This window comes from Chaetodon auriga, chromosome 5 (assembly GCF_051107435.1).
Source record: "Chaetodon auriga isolate fChaAug3 chromosome 5, fChaAug3.hap1, whole genome shotgun sequence".
NCBI lineage: Eukaryota > Metazoa > Chordata > Actinopteri > Chaetodontiformes > Chaetodontidae > Chaetodon > Chaetodon auriga.
This window is the reverse complement of record NC_135078.1, coordinates 26,067,049-26,082,127: the sequence shown is the minus strand read 5'-3', so window position 1 is coordinate 26,082,127 and position 15,079 is coordinate 26,067,049. Positions and strand designations below refer to the sequence as shown.

At 44.2% G+C, this 15,079-nt stretch overlaps 1 protein-coding gene across 3 annotated transcripts in view; it reads right to left on the bottom strand.

Moving 5' to 3' along the window:
- Positions 1-706: 706 nt before the first annotated feature.
- LOC143320767 (single-stranded DNA-binding protein 2) overlaps positions 707-15,079 on the bottom strand; it is a 47,841-nt gene continuing 33,468 nt past the window's right edge. For all 3 annotated transcript variants that reach the window (XM_076730672.1, XM_076730673.1, XM_076730674.1), the window contains exons 5-17: positions 7,891-7,980; positions 6,372-6,431; positions 6,195-6,261; positions 5,344-5,414; positions 5,176-5,243; positions 4,755-4,803; positions 4,637-4,672; positions 4,483-4,537; positions 4,329-4,399; positions 4,073-4,151; positions 3,922-3,950; positions 3,724-3,822; positions 707-2,843 (exon numbers count right to left, since the gene is read on the bottom strand). In XM_076730672.1, coding sequence (XP_076586787.1) covers positions 2,814-2,843; positions 3,724-3,822; positions 3,922-3,950; positions 4,073-4,151; positions 4,329-4,399; positions 4,483-4,537; positions 4,637-4,672; positions 4,755-4,803; positions 5,176-5,243; positions 5,344-5,414; positions 6,195-6,261; positions 6,372-6,431; positions 7,891-7,980 — 804 coding nt within the window. In that variant the 3' untranslated portion in view covers positions 707-2,813. The remainder of the gene's footprint in view (positions 2,844-3,723; positions 3,823-3,921; positions 3,951-4,072; positions 4,152-4,328; positions 4,400-4,482; positions 4,538-4,636; positions 4,673-4,754; positions 4,804-5,175; positions 5,244-5,343; positions 5,415-6,194; positions 6,262-6,371; positions 6,432-7,890; positions 7,981-15,079) is intronic.

Sequence of the window (15,079 nt, the reverse complement as noted above, 5' to 3'; positions counted from 1 at the left end):
CATTTCTTAACCTTATTAGTCAGTGGTCCTACCCTGTTTTTACTATTATCATCACGTGGGTTTTATCTTATTTTACATTCATTTTCAAACCCTGTGTTCGTGCTCATCGTATGTGAAGAGCCTGTTGCATGTGTAAAACACTTTGAGCTGCATTTCTTGTATGAAAAGTGATACACAAACAAATGTTATTATTATTTTGTTGCTGTTGTTTTAAGAAAGTAGTTATTTTAAGCCAAGCCATGATCTTTCCAGAAACCTAACCAAGTAGTCTTTACAGTCGTGTTTCTCAGCAAGCGTTATTGTCAAAGTGTAACCGCTCATTGCGCATTAATTGTCGGTAACTTGACTGTAGAATGAGAAGGTGTTTTCGTGTCGAGGCCACAGCCCACCTCTCTAAAACACTGGTGCAAAAGTTCTGTCACGAAGTGGGTGGGCAGCCACGGCAGTGCCAGTAAGTCTGGAATTAAGCTCAGTTACAAAAACGGGTTTTGGCCTGAACACAGTCAGTCTTTGTTCTTCAATGTTGTCACATTGGAGACACTGTTGTGCTGTACAATACAGGCAGCAAATTGGGCCACAGCACAGAGAGACATAACCCGTGATCACATTAAATTGCCTACAAACACATTCAAATACACCCTTAAGTGGCTTCGCTCATATTCATATTCATAGAGTTCTGACGAATGAAAAGAGCTGACGCTTTGGCTAAGGGAAGAGAAGCTTTATACTAGCATATTCAAAACCCATGAAATACTTCTCTGTGTATTTACAAAAACATAATACAAGAATAAAAAAGAGAAAATTAACACATCACAAATGGAGTCCCACATACTGCCACAAAACAGAAAACATGAGCCGATTTACAAATGCATCTTCTTGTACTCCCACTTATGGCTTCAATCTAACACAAAAGCAAAAATTAAATATCTCTGTTCAGTTGTGATGGTGCATCATCAGTCCGTTCCTCCCTTTTGCAATAATTCTCTGCAGATTTTTCTTTAAATAATAATAATATCAAATACACATACAAGACAGAGGAGCTACATTTGTGAGCTGTACACTTCGCAGTAAGGGAGGGGAAAGGAGAATGTTCACAGGCATGTTGACCTTTTGTACATGACGATATCTTGGGCAGTGAAAAAAGTCCAAAAACAAGCTTTCTTTAGCTTTCTGTACCAACCAGCCTTTCACATCACACTGAGATCACAGTTTATCCGGATGGCGACGTGCCGGATGGAGTCTGGATAAAGGTTAAAAGAACCAGATTTGAGAGAGGCCTAAGCAAACAAAAACAGCAAATCATACGACTACATGAACAAGCTGACCGTCCCCTCCTGTCTGGTAACATGGTCACGTGAGAAACAACCCAAAAAATCAATGAAACTTTGTCCTGTGCTTGTGCAGTCCACCGAATTGAAGATCCGTTTGAAGTAAACTCAGGATACCGCTCACACCGGGGAGCCTCAGTCTGACTCAGCAAAGGTCATTACTGAAAGATGCATCACGTAGTTATAAAAAGCTTTCAGTTTGTACTATTTGGTATTAACCTCTGTGCAAACCATGTCCCCAGTGCTCCAGGTAAATTACAGTTAGCATGCTGACTGATGATGACATGATTTAAAGCCAGACTCTGTAAGTTTTGGAAGCCTCCGTCTGGTATGGCCAGTAGCTTTTTGTTGCTACGTGTTAGCTGACGTTTGTGAACTTTAGCTTGATGTTACTCTATGATGGAGCCACTTACAAAGCCACTTCACTGACTATACGACTGCTATCCCCTCTTTCATGTTTTAGCATATACTATCATCCTGTAATTGTGACTTGTGGCCACAGCGGCTACCGTTCAACAAAAGTTACGTAGTCTGGCTTTAAGGCTCTTTAAGGCTCTTTTTCTCTCAATAACCATTCAGTGTGACTTCAAATTCAAAATGCAGGCAGCTCTCTCAGGCTGTGCTGAAAATCGTGATTAAAGTCTGAACAAAGAGCCGACTTTGATCTGCACTTCATTTGAAGTGGGCCTCGTGATGCAGGTGAGGCAGAAGGAAAGGATCGTACACTTTCCACATTTGTGGCTGAGTTTGGGGATGAATATAACTAAAAAAACTTCTTAGGCCCATAGCATAAAACATAACACACAATGCCAGTGGTCCATGAAAATTGAAAAGACAATTTACGAGACATCAAAATATCTGCACAAGCTTGAGGCTTGGTGAGATGTCTCTGATGTCTCTCCAATTCTCTTCCAGAAATGGACAAAGTAATTCACCAAGAAAAGACAAAAGATGTTCCACATGACAACCAGTTAGATTAAATTTCATCATCAAGCAAAAAAAGTGTCTATGTCTGTTCAGATCCTTGGAAATTTAAACTTTAGGATAAATGAGATTCTGGCCTTTTGTTTTTGGGCATGAAGTTTTTGGGTGTGATATGATGCAAAAGGCAGAGACATCTGTCTATGACTGGAGTGTGTGCACAGTCTCATACACACTGTATGCAAATATACAAAGAGTTCTCCTCCAGGTTGTTTCAATTTGGTTCCTTTGTACAGTCTCATAGTTGCAGAGGAAGAACTGATGAATGTAGCAGAGTCACCACTTAGAACGGGAGAAGAAACAGGAGAGAAAAGACGTGGACAGGAACAATGGAAGGGTCGGGGGGGCGGGGTAGTAGAAGGACGGAGCCTGGGGCGACTGTCCTGACTAGGCAGGTGGTGGTGGAGGAAGAGTCACTGCCTAGATGACATCACATCCTGTCTCTGCTTTTCACCGATCCACACCAGCTTACTGAGCGACTGACCGAACGTGCTTCCAGAGCCTTCACACGCTCATCGTCATGTTTGGTGAATACTGCAGAGATAAGATGGGGAGAAATATGTGTGTGAAGAGGAGAATCTTCTTATCTTGGATGAAGCTGAAATCAAACAGGTGGTTTGTAGTTTAGGCCGGTTTATTCACCAGAAGTCAGACCAGACCCAGAGGAAAACGAACGGAAGCATTAAAAGAATTCAAAGCAAACTAAACAGTTTCTCATGCCATCATATAAAACCAGTTTCTGATTCCATCCTGATTTAGACAAACCTCCAAAATGCTATGAATTTAGTCAAATTATCTTCATGAATGTGGGCACTAGAAACCCTCTCAAACGCTGAAGGAATGGAAAATGTTCTTTTTTGAACTCTTCTCTTACATGTGATGAGGAGATCGATATCAATCACACAGCTGTACGTTAAATGTGGACGTACAGATAGCATCTGCTTAGCTTAGCTTAGCTTAGCATGGCCTTCTCACCTCGTTCAGAATGCAGCACAACCTACCAGCACCTCTGAAGCTCACTAAAAAAAGACGTTATATCTTGTTTATTTAATCCCAAGTGACTTGCTGGACTATTGTTGTCACAGTGAAGTTTCCGGGCAGCTCATGGAATCTGCAGGAGGTCGCTCCCGGCCAAGAAATAGTCCAGCACATAGATCTCCATAAGGCTACAGCTTGTTGTTTATGCACTTTATTATATGACATGTAAGGTGTTAATTAATAAAAGAAAGAGGTGCAACTTAGCTAACTGACTGCTGGCTGTAGCTTTATAGCTACTGTACAGATTTGATGTGATCTTCTCTGTTAACTCTGCAAAGAATACTCCTTCAAAGCATTAACATTTTGTGAATTTTTACTTTAATTTCATGCTCAACTTATACACAGTATTATACGCAGCAGATGACAAAGGGCTTACACTTTCATTCTGAAAAGGGTTAAGGAAGTTTCCTCCCATTTCTCCATCCTCCCTGGGGGTCCCGGGCTGGTTACTCATACTTAGGTTACCAGGAGAGTTCTGTAAAAACAGTCATACACACATTACAATGAATGTAAATGTATGCAACTAAAGACCAGACAAAGACCAGACGTGCAGCTGCAAACATGAATATCTTACCTTGGGGAGACTGTCCATGTCACCTGACCCTGAGAGAGTAGGAAAGAAACACAAATCACCATTACCAAACCAACGCTCATCTTGCTTGAATTATTTGCCAAATTAGGGGAAAACATAACCAGATTTAGCGTCAAGCTACGTTTTCCTGTACCTAATGATCCATTCATGTGATGGGGCTCCATTCCAGCCATTCCCCCTAATGGACCATCGCCACCCGCACCCATAGGGAACTGAGGAGAACATACACAGGAGACAGTAACATACCTGTAAGGATATTTACCATCAACACAGCAAGACAAAGTAAAAATAATGCTAAGCTGCGAGTTATTACACCCACAGGCAAACTCCATAACCATCTGCATTTCAGTGCACTCAGACACGGTGATAAAGAGAGAAAAATGTCTCACATTTGGTCGGCTTCCACCTGGAGGGACTGTGTTTATCATAGTGTACATGTTGTCACCGGAGTTGGTTGAATCTAATGGACAAACAATAAGAGGATAAAAGAGAATATGCACTCTATATACACACACAGTATATATATGCATACACAGAGCTTACCTGCTGGACTGGGCATTATTGGCGTCCCCGGTGGCCCCCCTCCTCCTGGAGGTCCCTGAAATTACAGTACTGGTTTCCATAAGATTCACCCATGAAGTAATGAATTGCAGCCTGCACAGTGAGTGAACAGGCTCCTAAACTCAAACATACATACCACATAACTTCCTGGAGATGCAGAAGAGTACGGGGTCTGCAAAAACACAGAAGGCAACGATGAAAGAAAAGAAGCGACGGCTAAACTTTCTGCAGGTTGTCTTTGTTAGAGCACTTACCGAATTGGAGTTTGGAGGATTTGGCCAGGGTCTACCCCCACCCGGTCCCCTGGAACACACACATACACGCAGACACAGACAAACACATACTTTACTTTTCTGCTTTTGGCAAGCTTCTTTGTTTCCAATTCGTTTGGGCAAAGTTGGCAACAACAAGTTCTTCTGTTGCCCGAGAGAAGTGATGGGAACAACAAGTAGAAAAAAAGAAGACAAAATAGAGGAAAGCTGGCTCCTAGCTCCACTTCCAGACCTCCAAGAGCCAAGAACATACAGTGAAGCTGTAATTAAAAGCTTCATAAATTAAATGGCTGACTGCGTCTACTGTAGTGAGAGATGAAGCACATTTGCAGTATAATTCTGTCCCTGAGCGAGAGAAATGTGGGGAGGCCATTTACACTGCGTGTCTGTAGATACCACTCACATGTTCATGCCAGGCATCCCAGGACCCACCAGGGCATTGAGTGGTGGTCTCATCCCACCTCCATAGTTCTAAAAAAAGACACCAAAATGCACTCAGTTATGTCGAGAGGAGAACAACTACCAGAACCAGTGCTTTGTAAATATCGCCACAGATGATCTGGTCACATACCTGAGGCCCCAGTGGTACCATGCCTCTGGGTGGGGTCATCCGCTGCATTGGTCCTCCCATGTTTGGATGTCCTGAAACAAAGAAAAACAGTCAAGAGACGAGACGAGTGGAGGAGGAACTGAGCAGACTTTTAACCTGTGCATCGTTTATGTGTTTGGAGGAGGGAGCAGTTTGTGTGAATGATGGGTACTTAAAGGATAAGAAGAGACTTTTTTTTATCATTATCAACAAATCCCACGAGGAGACTAAACTAACAATGAATTCATCCTGCTAACAAGTATTGTTAGTGTAGCCTTATGCCTGCATGCCGGAGAACTTCACTGTTAGTCCAGAAACTATTAAAATTCAACATAATGAGGAGATGAGGCGACCGTGTGGCTCTCTAATGTGTGTATGGATTGGCACAAACTCTGGTACACACATTCATGTTCCCCACAGGATGACCCCAAACGTCTTTGGTGTATCTTAACGTGTCATCTAGTGCCATCATCAGGTCAAAAGTTTAATTTGGCCAATATTTTCGTTATGACCAAGGTTTTAATTATGGGCTTCGAGTGTCAGCTAGCCCAGAGGTTTCAGTAAAAAGGCTTCATTTGTCCTGCCTCAGCTCCACCCACGTTCACGGCAGGCATGACCAACACCTGAGCTGTGCTTTGAGTTTAGTGCTAATCAACAAATGTGAACATGCTAAGATGCTAAAGTAAGGTGATGAACAAACATGCTGTTAATGCTCATGTTGCATTAAGTCCTGCTGTATCTGAGCGCATGGAAAATCCTTTTCAGTTATTCTTAAATAAACTGAGACTGTTCGCCTGAGAACACGTGCTGTAGTATCGTGTGTCTGAGCGTACCTTGCTGTCTTGTGGGATCCATCCCGCTGGGTAACATAGGCTGGCTACCTGGGACTCCTCCAAGTCCCTACAGAGGGAAGAGCATCACCCGCCTTATCATCGCTGTCACACAGACACTGTCCACGTCTATTATCCACAGTTCTGTCTGCTGCCTGCAGGGGTCAACGTGGCTCTTACCTGATTCGGTAATCTGAGGGGTGGTCTGGGTCCTCCGGGGTATCGAGGTGACATAAATGGCTGAAAAAAACAGCACAAACGCAGGTTGAATCACTGGTGATTATACGTCCTGCCTGCCTCATGCATGACATACTTAGGGCCTTAAAAAATGACCATGAAAAGACTGAACAAAGAAAAACACATACTTATGTAACATACGTGATTTAAAAGCAAAAATTATTCAACACAGCATCTAAATACTTTATTAAATGTATTGAAGGAAACCGTGGAGCACTGTGTGAAGTTTTTTTCACTCTCTAAAACAGGAAACCACCCAGGACTACTGCGTTTGTCCTCTGCTCAGTTTTGGGCTCATTTTCCTTTAAAAACAGTTCCATGACAGCAGCGTCGGGAGTCTGGAAGCCGACCGCACTTTCATTGGACGGGATTTATGGAAAAAAGAACGCGATAATAAAAGATGAGGTTTGTTAATAATGATGTAAGTGTACGCGTTAACTGTGTGCCGTTTGGCAGCGAGTGTGAGAAGCTCTTTTGCAGCTGTGAGTGGGTTTTCACTTGTCCTCACCACAGACAGTAGCAACGCTGCTGCTGTGTCTGCGGAACGGATGCCTCTGTGGTCAGAGAAGCCTGGTCTGCAGTGCTGGAGAAGCAATACAGTAACCCGCCACTAGAGAGCAATGGTCCACTTGTTTTAATCAGGGTCTTTTCTTTAATTAGCCCTCTTGTCATCTCCCAGCTGTGCTGAAGATTCACCAGAGGACAATGTTTCAGCTCTATTCAAACACTAGAATGACTTGAAATCTTGTTTTCATGCATAAATGAAGAAACAAATGCAAACAATTGAACACTGATTTACTGAATGTATAAAGTGAATGAATGACAGCTCGATATGTGGATGTATCTTTGCGGGTGCATGATTCAGCTGTGCGCTCTGTGATATTCTGTGCTGTAGCCCATGTGGAAGTCATTTTATGGATGGAGTGAAGAACGGGCAATCTGGTAATTGTTGGGCTTCTTTAACCGACAGGCTTTGACAGGAGCCTGTCTTCAAAGAACAACTGATCTTCAGAGGGAGGTGGAAAACGCTGCTCGGACTTTAAGTTTGAGTTTTTGGAAAGTGGGGCTGAGAAATGCCCATGAAGGCTATTGATCTGCGTGTCAGACGCGAGCGTCTCACTTTGACTGATAATGACGGATAATCGATGTGCAACTGGCAGGTGCGCAGAGTCCCTCTGACGGAGAACAGAGAAGATCTGGGGCGAAGCTGCATGTGTGATTTTTTGTTTGTGAGAGATTCATTCCTCCTGTCAGAATCTTCTTTTCTCCGTTTAGAGAAACACACAGCGACCCCCCACACACAGATGAATGCAGACTGTTCACATGTCCAAAGCTACTGCAGGTCAGTGCATACAGTTATGTAGTTTGAGTGTTTCAATACTCACATATGGAAAATCTGTGTGTGTGTGTGTGTGTGTGTGTGTGTGTGTGTGTGTGTGTGTGTGTGTGTGTGCCCACATACCTGAAAGAACCCTGGAGGGACTGGCCCCACCGGCATGCCATCTCCTGGGGGAAGGTTCCCAAGGACGGGGCTGGGAGCTGCTGCGGCACTCTGGAAGATGCAAACACACACGTAAACACACACGCATAGAAACATCACAACATTGTGGAACGCTCCAAAAACACCTGTTTGGAACATTCCACAGGTAAACAGGTTGACTGGTAACAGGTGAGAGCATCGTGATTGGGTATGAAAGGGGCATCCTGGAAAGGCTCAGCTGAGCGAGGACGGAGCGAGGTCTCAGGAACACTTTGTAAAACCACTGCTTTCAATGCAGTACTTGGTTGTACTGGAGTATTTCTGTACTGCAGCATTACTGCTTTTCCTTAAGTAAAAGGTTCTGAGTACGCTCTCACTGCTGCTGCTCTCCTGAACGCACCACCAAAGAAAAAGAAAATGCTAATGCCATAAAAACAAAGAAAAAAGAGCAATCCAAGGGTCTTCCCCCATGTCTCGCTTGCTGTCTGTCCCTCAGCGGGACATTTCCTGTTGCTGCAGATGCCCTGCCATGCTGGCCCAGGTTTATTTTTATACCTTGTGTTTTCTGTTGTGCTTGTCCCAGACGGGCGGCGGTGGCACATTTCAGCACAGCCTCTGTCTGCTTCCTGTGGCATTGTACTACTAACTAACTAAGTTACCACCCAGCAGCGGCCTCTTCCTCATCCTCATTAGGTATACAGACCAGACAACACGCGGTGTGGGAGAGAGCACATCCATATATATGATAATGTGTGAACAGTGTGCACATAAACCCAGCGTGCCTGTGTCTGCGTGGATCTGCCCACTCTCTGTTCCTTTCCTCTGATCTCCCCTCTCGCTGTCTCTGCCTCTCTGAAGGCATCGGCTGGGTGTAAAGAGCTCCGGTGAAATTCACCCACAGTCTCTGAAGTTTCCGCCAGCTGACTTTTTAGGTCAGACAGGAACAAGGTTTAATCAGAGCTGAGATAAAAGCGGACTGACGACACTTCTGCATCCTCCTCTGCTTCATCCCACCACCCTCGCTGTTCCCTCATTCTAACTCGTGTCTCCTGATCGTTAACATTCGGCAACTGGGAACAGGATGCAGCTTTTTGCTTCCATATTCTGCCGCAAACAGAGCCTGTATTTGTCTCAGCAGATGAATGTACAGATGGACACAGATGGAAATTGTATCTCCATGGTTCAGTGGTGAGAGACTGGATTTGGTTTGTTTGTGTGTGTGTTTATCTCAGCGTACAACATCATGCAGAGCATCAAGTGTGTGTTGTGGATTTTGTGAGTTTTTCCCCCTTTCTTTCCCTCTGCCGTCTCTCGCACCCTGGATTACCCAGAATGCCTTTACTCCCTGGCAGCCTGGAGGTCTGCTGAGTTTGCCTTCACGCACAGAGAGAGAGAGAGAGAGAGAGAGAGAGAGAGAGAGAGAGAGAGAGAGAGAGAGAGGGAGAGAGAGGGAGAGGAGAAAAGAGGACAAAGCAGAGATTATGACTGTGCATGTGTGTGTGCGTGCATGTGGCAGTGTGTGTGTATGTGTGTGAGTGCACCTAATGTTTGTTTGTGCAGGAAAAGGAGAACTGAGGCAGGAAAAAAAAATCTACCTGACCTGCTGACAAAGCAGCATTTTCCAAATACAGCAACAAGGAGGGAAAAAAAAAAACACAACAACCCGCCAGGATATATCCCTGCCCCAAAAAACAGCACCACCCTCCACGTACGGAAAACAACGCTGGGAACAACACCAACTCCTCTGCTACCGACAGTCTCTCTTGATTATGACAAATCAGATTGACTCAAATGACATTAGAGAATCCGAATGAATCACAGTGAGAAGATCCACGAAGCCTCTTTAGAGGAGAGCCTGTGAATCTTCTCCAGTTTGTTCTTAAGACACAGCTAAGCTGGAGGAGTCACGTGGTTTGCACAGTGATGCTTGTGTAAAATGTCTGCAGCAGCTCCTACGACTCGAGTCACAGTCCTGATTAGCCGTCATTTAAAGGCAGAGTTAGACCTTTTGTCAAACAGGCTTATTTGCCGAGAGCTAAATGAGATGACTGACATCACTCTCGTGTCTGCACAGCTAACATGAAGCTACTGCTAGCAGTCAATTAGCTTAGCTGAGCTTAGCACAAAGGCTGGAAAGAGGGGGAAACAGCTAGCCTGGTTTGTCCAAGGGTCATTAAACATGCCTACCAGCTTCTGAAGCTCAGTGTCATCAGTGTCCGATGAGGACCTATTGGCAGCAGGTGGGCATTGTTTACAACCAAAAACAACAATGGCGGCTCCTACAGCGGTTAGCATAGATGCTGCTGTAGCATCAGTTATGTGAGAGCTGCAGAGTATATCTTACTGAAGGCTTTTCATCATGGAAAAGATGTTTCTGCTCTTCTCCAGACTGGCTTTGGCAAGAGTCTTATTACAGCATATGGTTCGTTGATCTGATTGGTTGAGGTTAGCCCGTGATAGGCAGTGATAGACAGATGATTCAGCCAATCACCTGCCAAGTATGTTTTCAAAGTGCCTGCCCTTTTCCAAACAGTTTTCACGGATGACTTCCCAGACGGCTCCGTGTAACCGACCATCTGCCGCGTCACGTTACGAACTTCTTGGAGTCTCAACACTAAAGAGGTGCTGGAAGCTAAATTTTAGTTTTTTGTTTCAATAAGATTTTGGCATTAACAGTCACAGTAGCTATCTGCATCTAATAGTACTAATAGTGTATTTAAGACTGCTTTAGGGTGCCTTTTAACATCTGGCCAAAAGCAAAGATACGTTACAAATCGGCTGAGCTCATATATCGGCTGCACTTAGCTCACAGCTGGTTTATCAGTATCTGCGTACATGTTTTCCATCAGTAATGCCAAAAATGTGTTTGAGGTCATTTAGAAATATCATTGGTATTACCCTGTTTGTCCACCAGAGGGCACCAACAAATTCATTCTCCAACTGTTTAGTACAGTCCAGAAAGAAAACTAATTTCAAGGATCTGATTTTTCCACATTTAAATACAGTATTGGTGTAAGAGATGCAGTTTGATTTGGGACATGGTAGAAATCGCTGTACGAGCTGAGCGACGCGCTAACGCAGAGGGGCTGAATGCTGCCTTACACAGGCCTCAAGCACTAAGAATAGAATCTGTGAATTCAGTTCAGTTGGACTGATGGGTATGATAACAACAATATCAGCCCTCGTTCAAACTGTCGATAAAGCTTAAGGATTTGTAGACTCATAAGACCTGGTATCTGCACAGACTGGGAAGAGCTGGTGTTTATTTCAATATGGGAAAAAAATGCTCTCAGTTTCACTAATTAGCTTTATCTGCTGACGTGTGGATAGTGATAGAGGTTTATTTGAGCAGCATTTTAATGATTATTCCATTTGTAAAGTCTTAGTATTACTCAGATAACTGTCGATAAGAGCTAAATTAAACATGCTGATGCGCCGAGACGTTCACTGTACCTCTCCCATTCAAAAACCACGCAGTTGCTTGTGGCTATTGATAATTGCATTGACTCTGTGTGTGTGTGTGTGTGTGTGTGTGTGTGTGTGTTGGCTTCACCTGATGTAATGTGACCACATCAATGCGGTGCAATTAGCTCAAATTAGCTACAACAGCGTAGCAAGCAGAAAGTTAATGTTTACGGGTTGGTTGTCATTCTTACATTACGGGAAATGACTCTGAATGAGACTCGGTGGATTCCTGTGAGCCAGCTCTGTTTAAATACTGATTCACAGCCAAGCTCAACATATTCCAGCACTTAACCTTTGTAAACATCAAAAGCACACAGATTGTTACACGCTGTTAATGAGTCCATCATTTACACTTCTCACACATCAGTGCTTACACTTTTCTGACAAGGCCGAGCGAGAGGAACAATGAGGTACTGAGCACATTAACACACTGCATCATAGTGCACTTCGCTGTGTGAATGCAAGTGTCAACAATGTCTTGTGTAGTGTTTTTGTACATTTTTGACTGAGCTTAAACACAGCAAGCGCCACTGATAACGTTCATTGTGCCTGAAGCAATGGAGTTGAATCAATGTGTGAGCAAAGTGTAAGAGCCATTATAAGACCCAGCTTATCTGACAGGTCCTCAGCTGGTGGATGAAAGCTAACCTGTTGTGGTAGTCCTGTATTACTTTCAATAAAATAAGTCATTTGTCCGTCTGCGGTCCGTCCTTTTTCTGAAGATGCCACTCAATGAGCCCGTCTGTCTGTCCCCTCAGCAGCCTCACTGCTTTAAGCTTTGTGACCTCACGAGTGGTCACACTGCTCGACGACCTGCTCTTCGCGGCTTGTCGTTCGCTACGATCCCTGCGTTCGTCGGCACTGCCGTCGTATCCGAAAGGTGTCTGTGATGAAACCTGAGGCGGTGGAACGGCCCCCGCGTGTCCTCAGATGAACACCTGCATCTCCTGGCAAACTCATTTGTTGCATAAATTATTCAAAGCGCCACCCTCCAGGAGAACACTACAGTACAGCACACATACACAACAGAAGCTACAGTACAGTACAGACAGCATCGCCGAGCGTCCACAGAGACAAATGGCAAATGTCTTTCCATGTCAACATCCAGAGGACACGAGTGGGACATCAGGTTGTCCGAGCACAGGTTGACATGCGTGAGGACTAAAAACAAAGAGGTGGAAGACCCCTCAAACATCACAGCACCACCCACGTTATGGCAATGCACAATTTCTCCACCTGAAACGAGCCACTTTCCACGCCGCCTTATCTTATCGAGCACCCTTTTCTTTACGCGCCTGCAGAGCCGACGCGAGCTGACTCATTACGGACGAAACAAAGCAAACAAACAACAACAAAAAAAAAGAGATTGAAAACATTTTATGTAAAGTGATGAAAACACACTGTGCTCTCCTGTAGAATACAGTCCAATTACACTACAGTTCTCTACTTTACAACCTAATCAGTCCGTCTCCACACTACATTCACAGAACACTAATCCCATCAGAATAAAGGGCTCAGTAATACTTAATGAGATAACTCGCAAACTCCTTCATCCCTATATGTTTACTGAACATCTTCGTCTCTAATGCGTGTGCCTTAATGCATGCATACAATGTGTGTGTGCGCGCGCGCGTGTGTGTGTGTAAAGGTGGGGAGTCATTTTCATTCAATACTTCAGAGACTGAGAGACACTCGGAGATTCGTGAGTGGAATCTCAAAAGGCTGTCTGTGTCTATCTCCCCTCTCTCTCGCTGCATCGCTCGTCGTCTGCTTTCTCCACCTCTCCGTCTCTCACAGGCTCACTTTGCTTCTCAGACAAATCAGCCCTGTCTCATTTTTTTTTTTTTTGCCTTCATGAACCACCCCATAACAATTCTATCGCACGTCTGGAAGTCAGCTTAAAGCAGAGGGCAGGTGATATTCTATATTTTTCTTGCTGTCAACAAATGTCAGTGTTGCCAGCGTCCGTCCTCCACTGCTGTCCAGAAACTGGCATGTTCCTTCATTACAGGCACTGCAGTTTATTTCTGAATCAATCCCACATACATTCTCCTTATATAACAGTCCTCCAACAAATGCACTGTGTGCTCCTGTTTGAGTGGTGAAAACTACAGCACCCAGATGACCAGGGGGAAAATACCAAGCTGAATGGATCTGATTTATGGAGGAGAAATAAACAAACGAGAGTTTGCTGGTGTTGACCTTTAGTTCACCAAAATTCAGCTTGGATCCTTTTTTTATAAGCTGCTTCCTGTACCATCGTTAATGATTGATAAAAACCGTAGGGTGGAGGCCTCTGAAGGGGTACATGCCAGAATAAGTTTGAGAACCACTGGACTAATGCATTACTGGTTGTTTAATGGGAAAAAAAATATACAATAGACCAACACCAGACTCATCCTTGAATCTCCTTCTCTGGTAAAATACTCAACAGAGCTGCAAGTAACGATTATTTTCACTGTTGAAGATCGTCAGCTCACAAATTACATTTCCTACAGCCTGAGGTGATGCTTTCAGATTTCTTCTTTTGTACGATTGACAGTCCAAACCCTAAAAATATCCAGTTTTTTCATATGGAAAACACAGAAAAGCTGAAAATCCTCACAATCAAGAAGCTGGAACTACGAAGAAGCAATAGAGAATGACTAATAAGAACGATTATTTCATTATCTTAAAAGTGGCGGATGACTTTTCTGTGGATCAACTCAGCGATTAAACGTCTGAGCTCTAATATTTTAAGTTAATGGAGGAACTATAACCTGTGACTGGGGTGAAGGGAAAGCAGGGAGAGGGTGAGACGAAGGAAAAGTCCCTGGTTCTGTGTGCTGGCTGTCTTTGGAGGGCTTCTGGGTGGAGGTTGTGGGGGCGTAGTGGTTGGGTGTGGAAGGGTTACCACTGAGTCTCAAGGCCACCCGCAGTACAACAGGATCAACAAATGACAAACCACACAGGAAGGAACTCCATCCCTCCTCCCTCTCCCTCTCTCCCACTCTCTCCATCCTCTCAAATGCCATTAGTCCACTTCCTGAACAAGGGAGGGGGGGGGTGGAAAGAAGAGATGCCAGTCTGCATGACACACACACACACACACACACACACAGTCACAGGCAAAACACACATTCGCATTAAAGTGTGAGAGCGGAAACACAAGACGATTGATTCCTGCATTAGTGTATAAGCAGAAAGTTTAACTCTGTCAGTCACTGTCAGAAGCACAACTGGAGTAAATCTATAAGAAAACACAGAAGTACGACAGACAGAGAGCAGAAGAAGAAGAAGTGTGTTCAGCAGCGCAGAGATGAGAATGGGTGTGCTCTGCTTTTAACCATGTATTATTCACAGTCTCCTGTGGCGACCAGAGACGGATCAACACGCTCCACCGTCCAATCCTGAGCCAAACTCACTTTTCAATTTCAAGGCAGATAGGCTTAAAATCGCCCTCCGGCATTCAAAGCTCTCTTTCTTAACCAAAACATGCCATATGTTACACCGGCAAAACACAGCAGTGAGTGGAGAAAGTGCCCTCTCTGCTGAGCGGCAGCGATATCTGACTGAGTTCAATCTGAATCAGAAAGAAAACATCATGCCAGTAAGTCCGCGTGTTCGTCTGTTAGATGCATGTTAACGTGGAAAAGGCTCAGGTTGCCTTGGCTGATATTCCACTTTCATAAAACCAGGGTGTGCAATCACAGCGAATCCATCCATC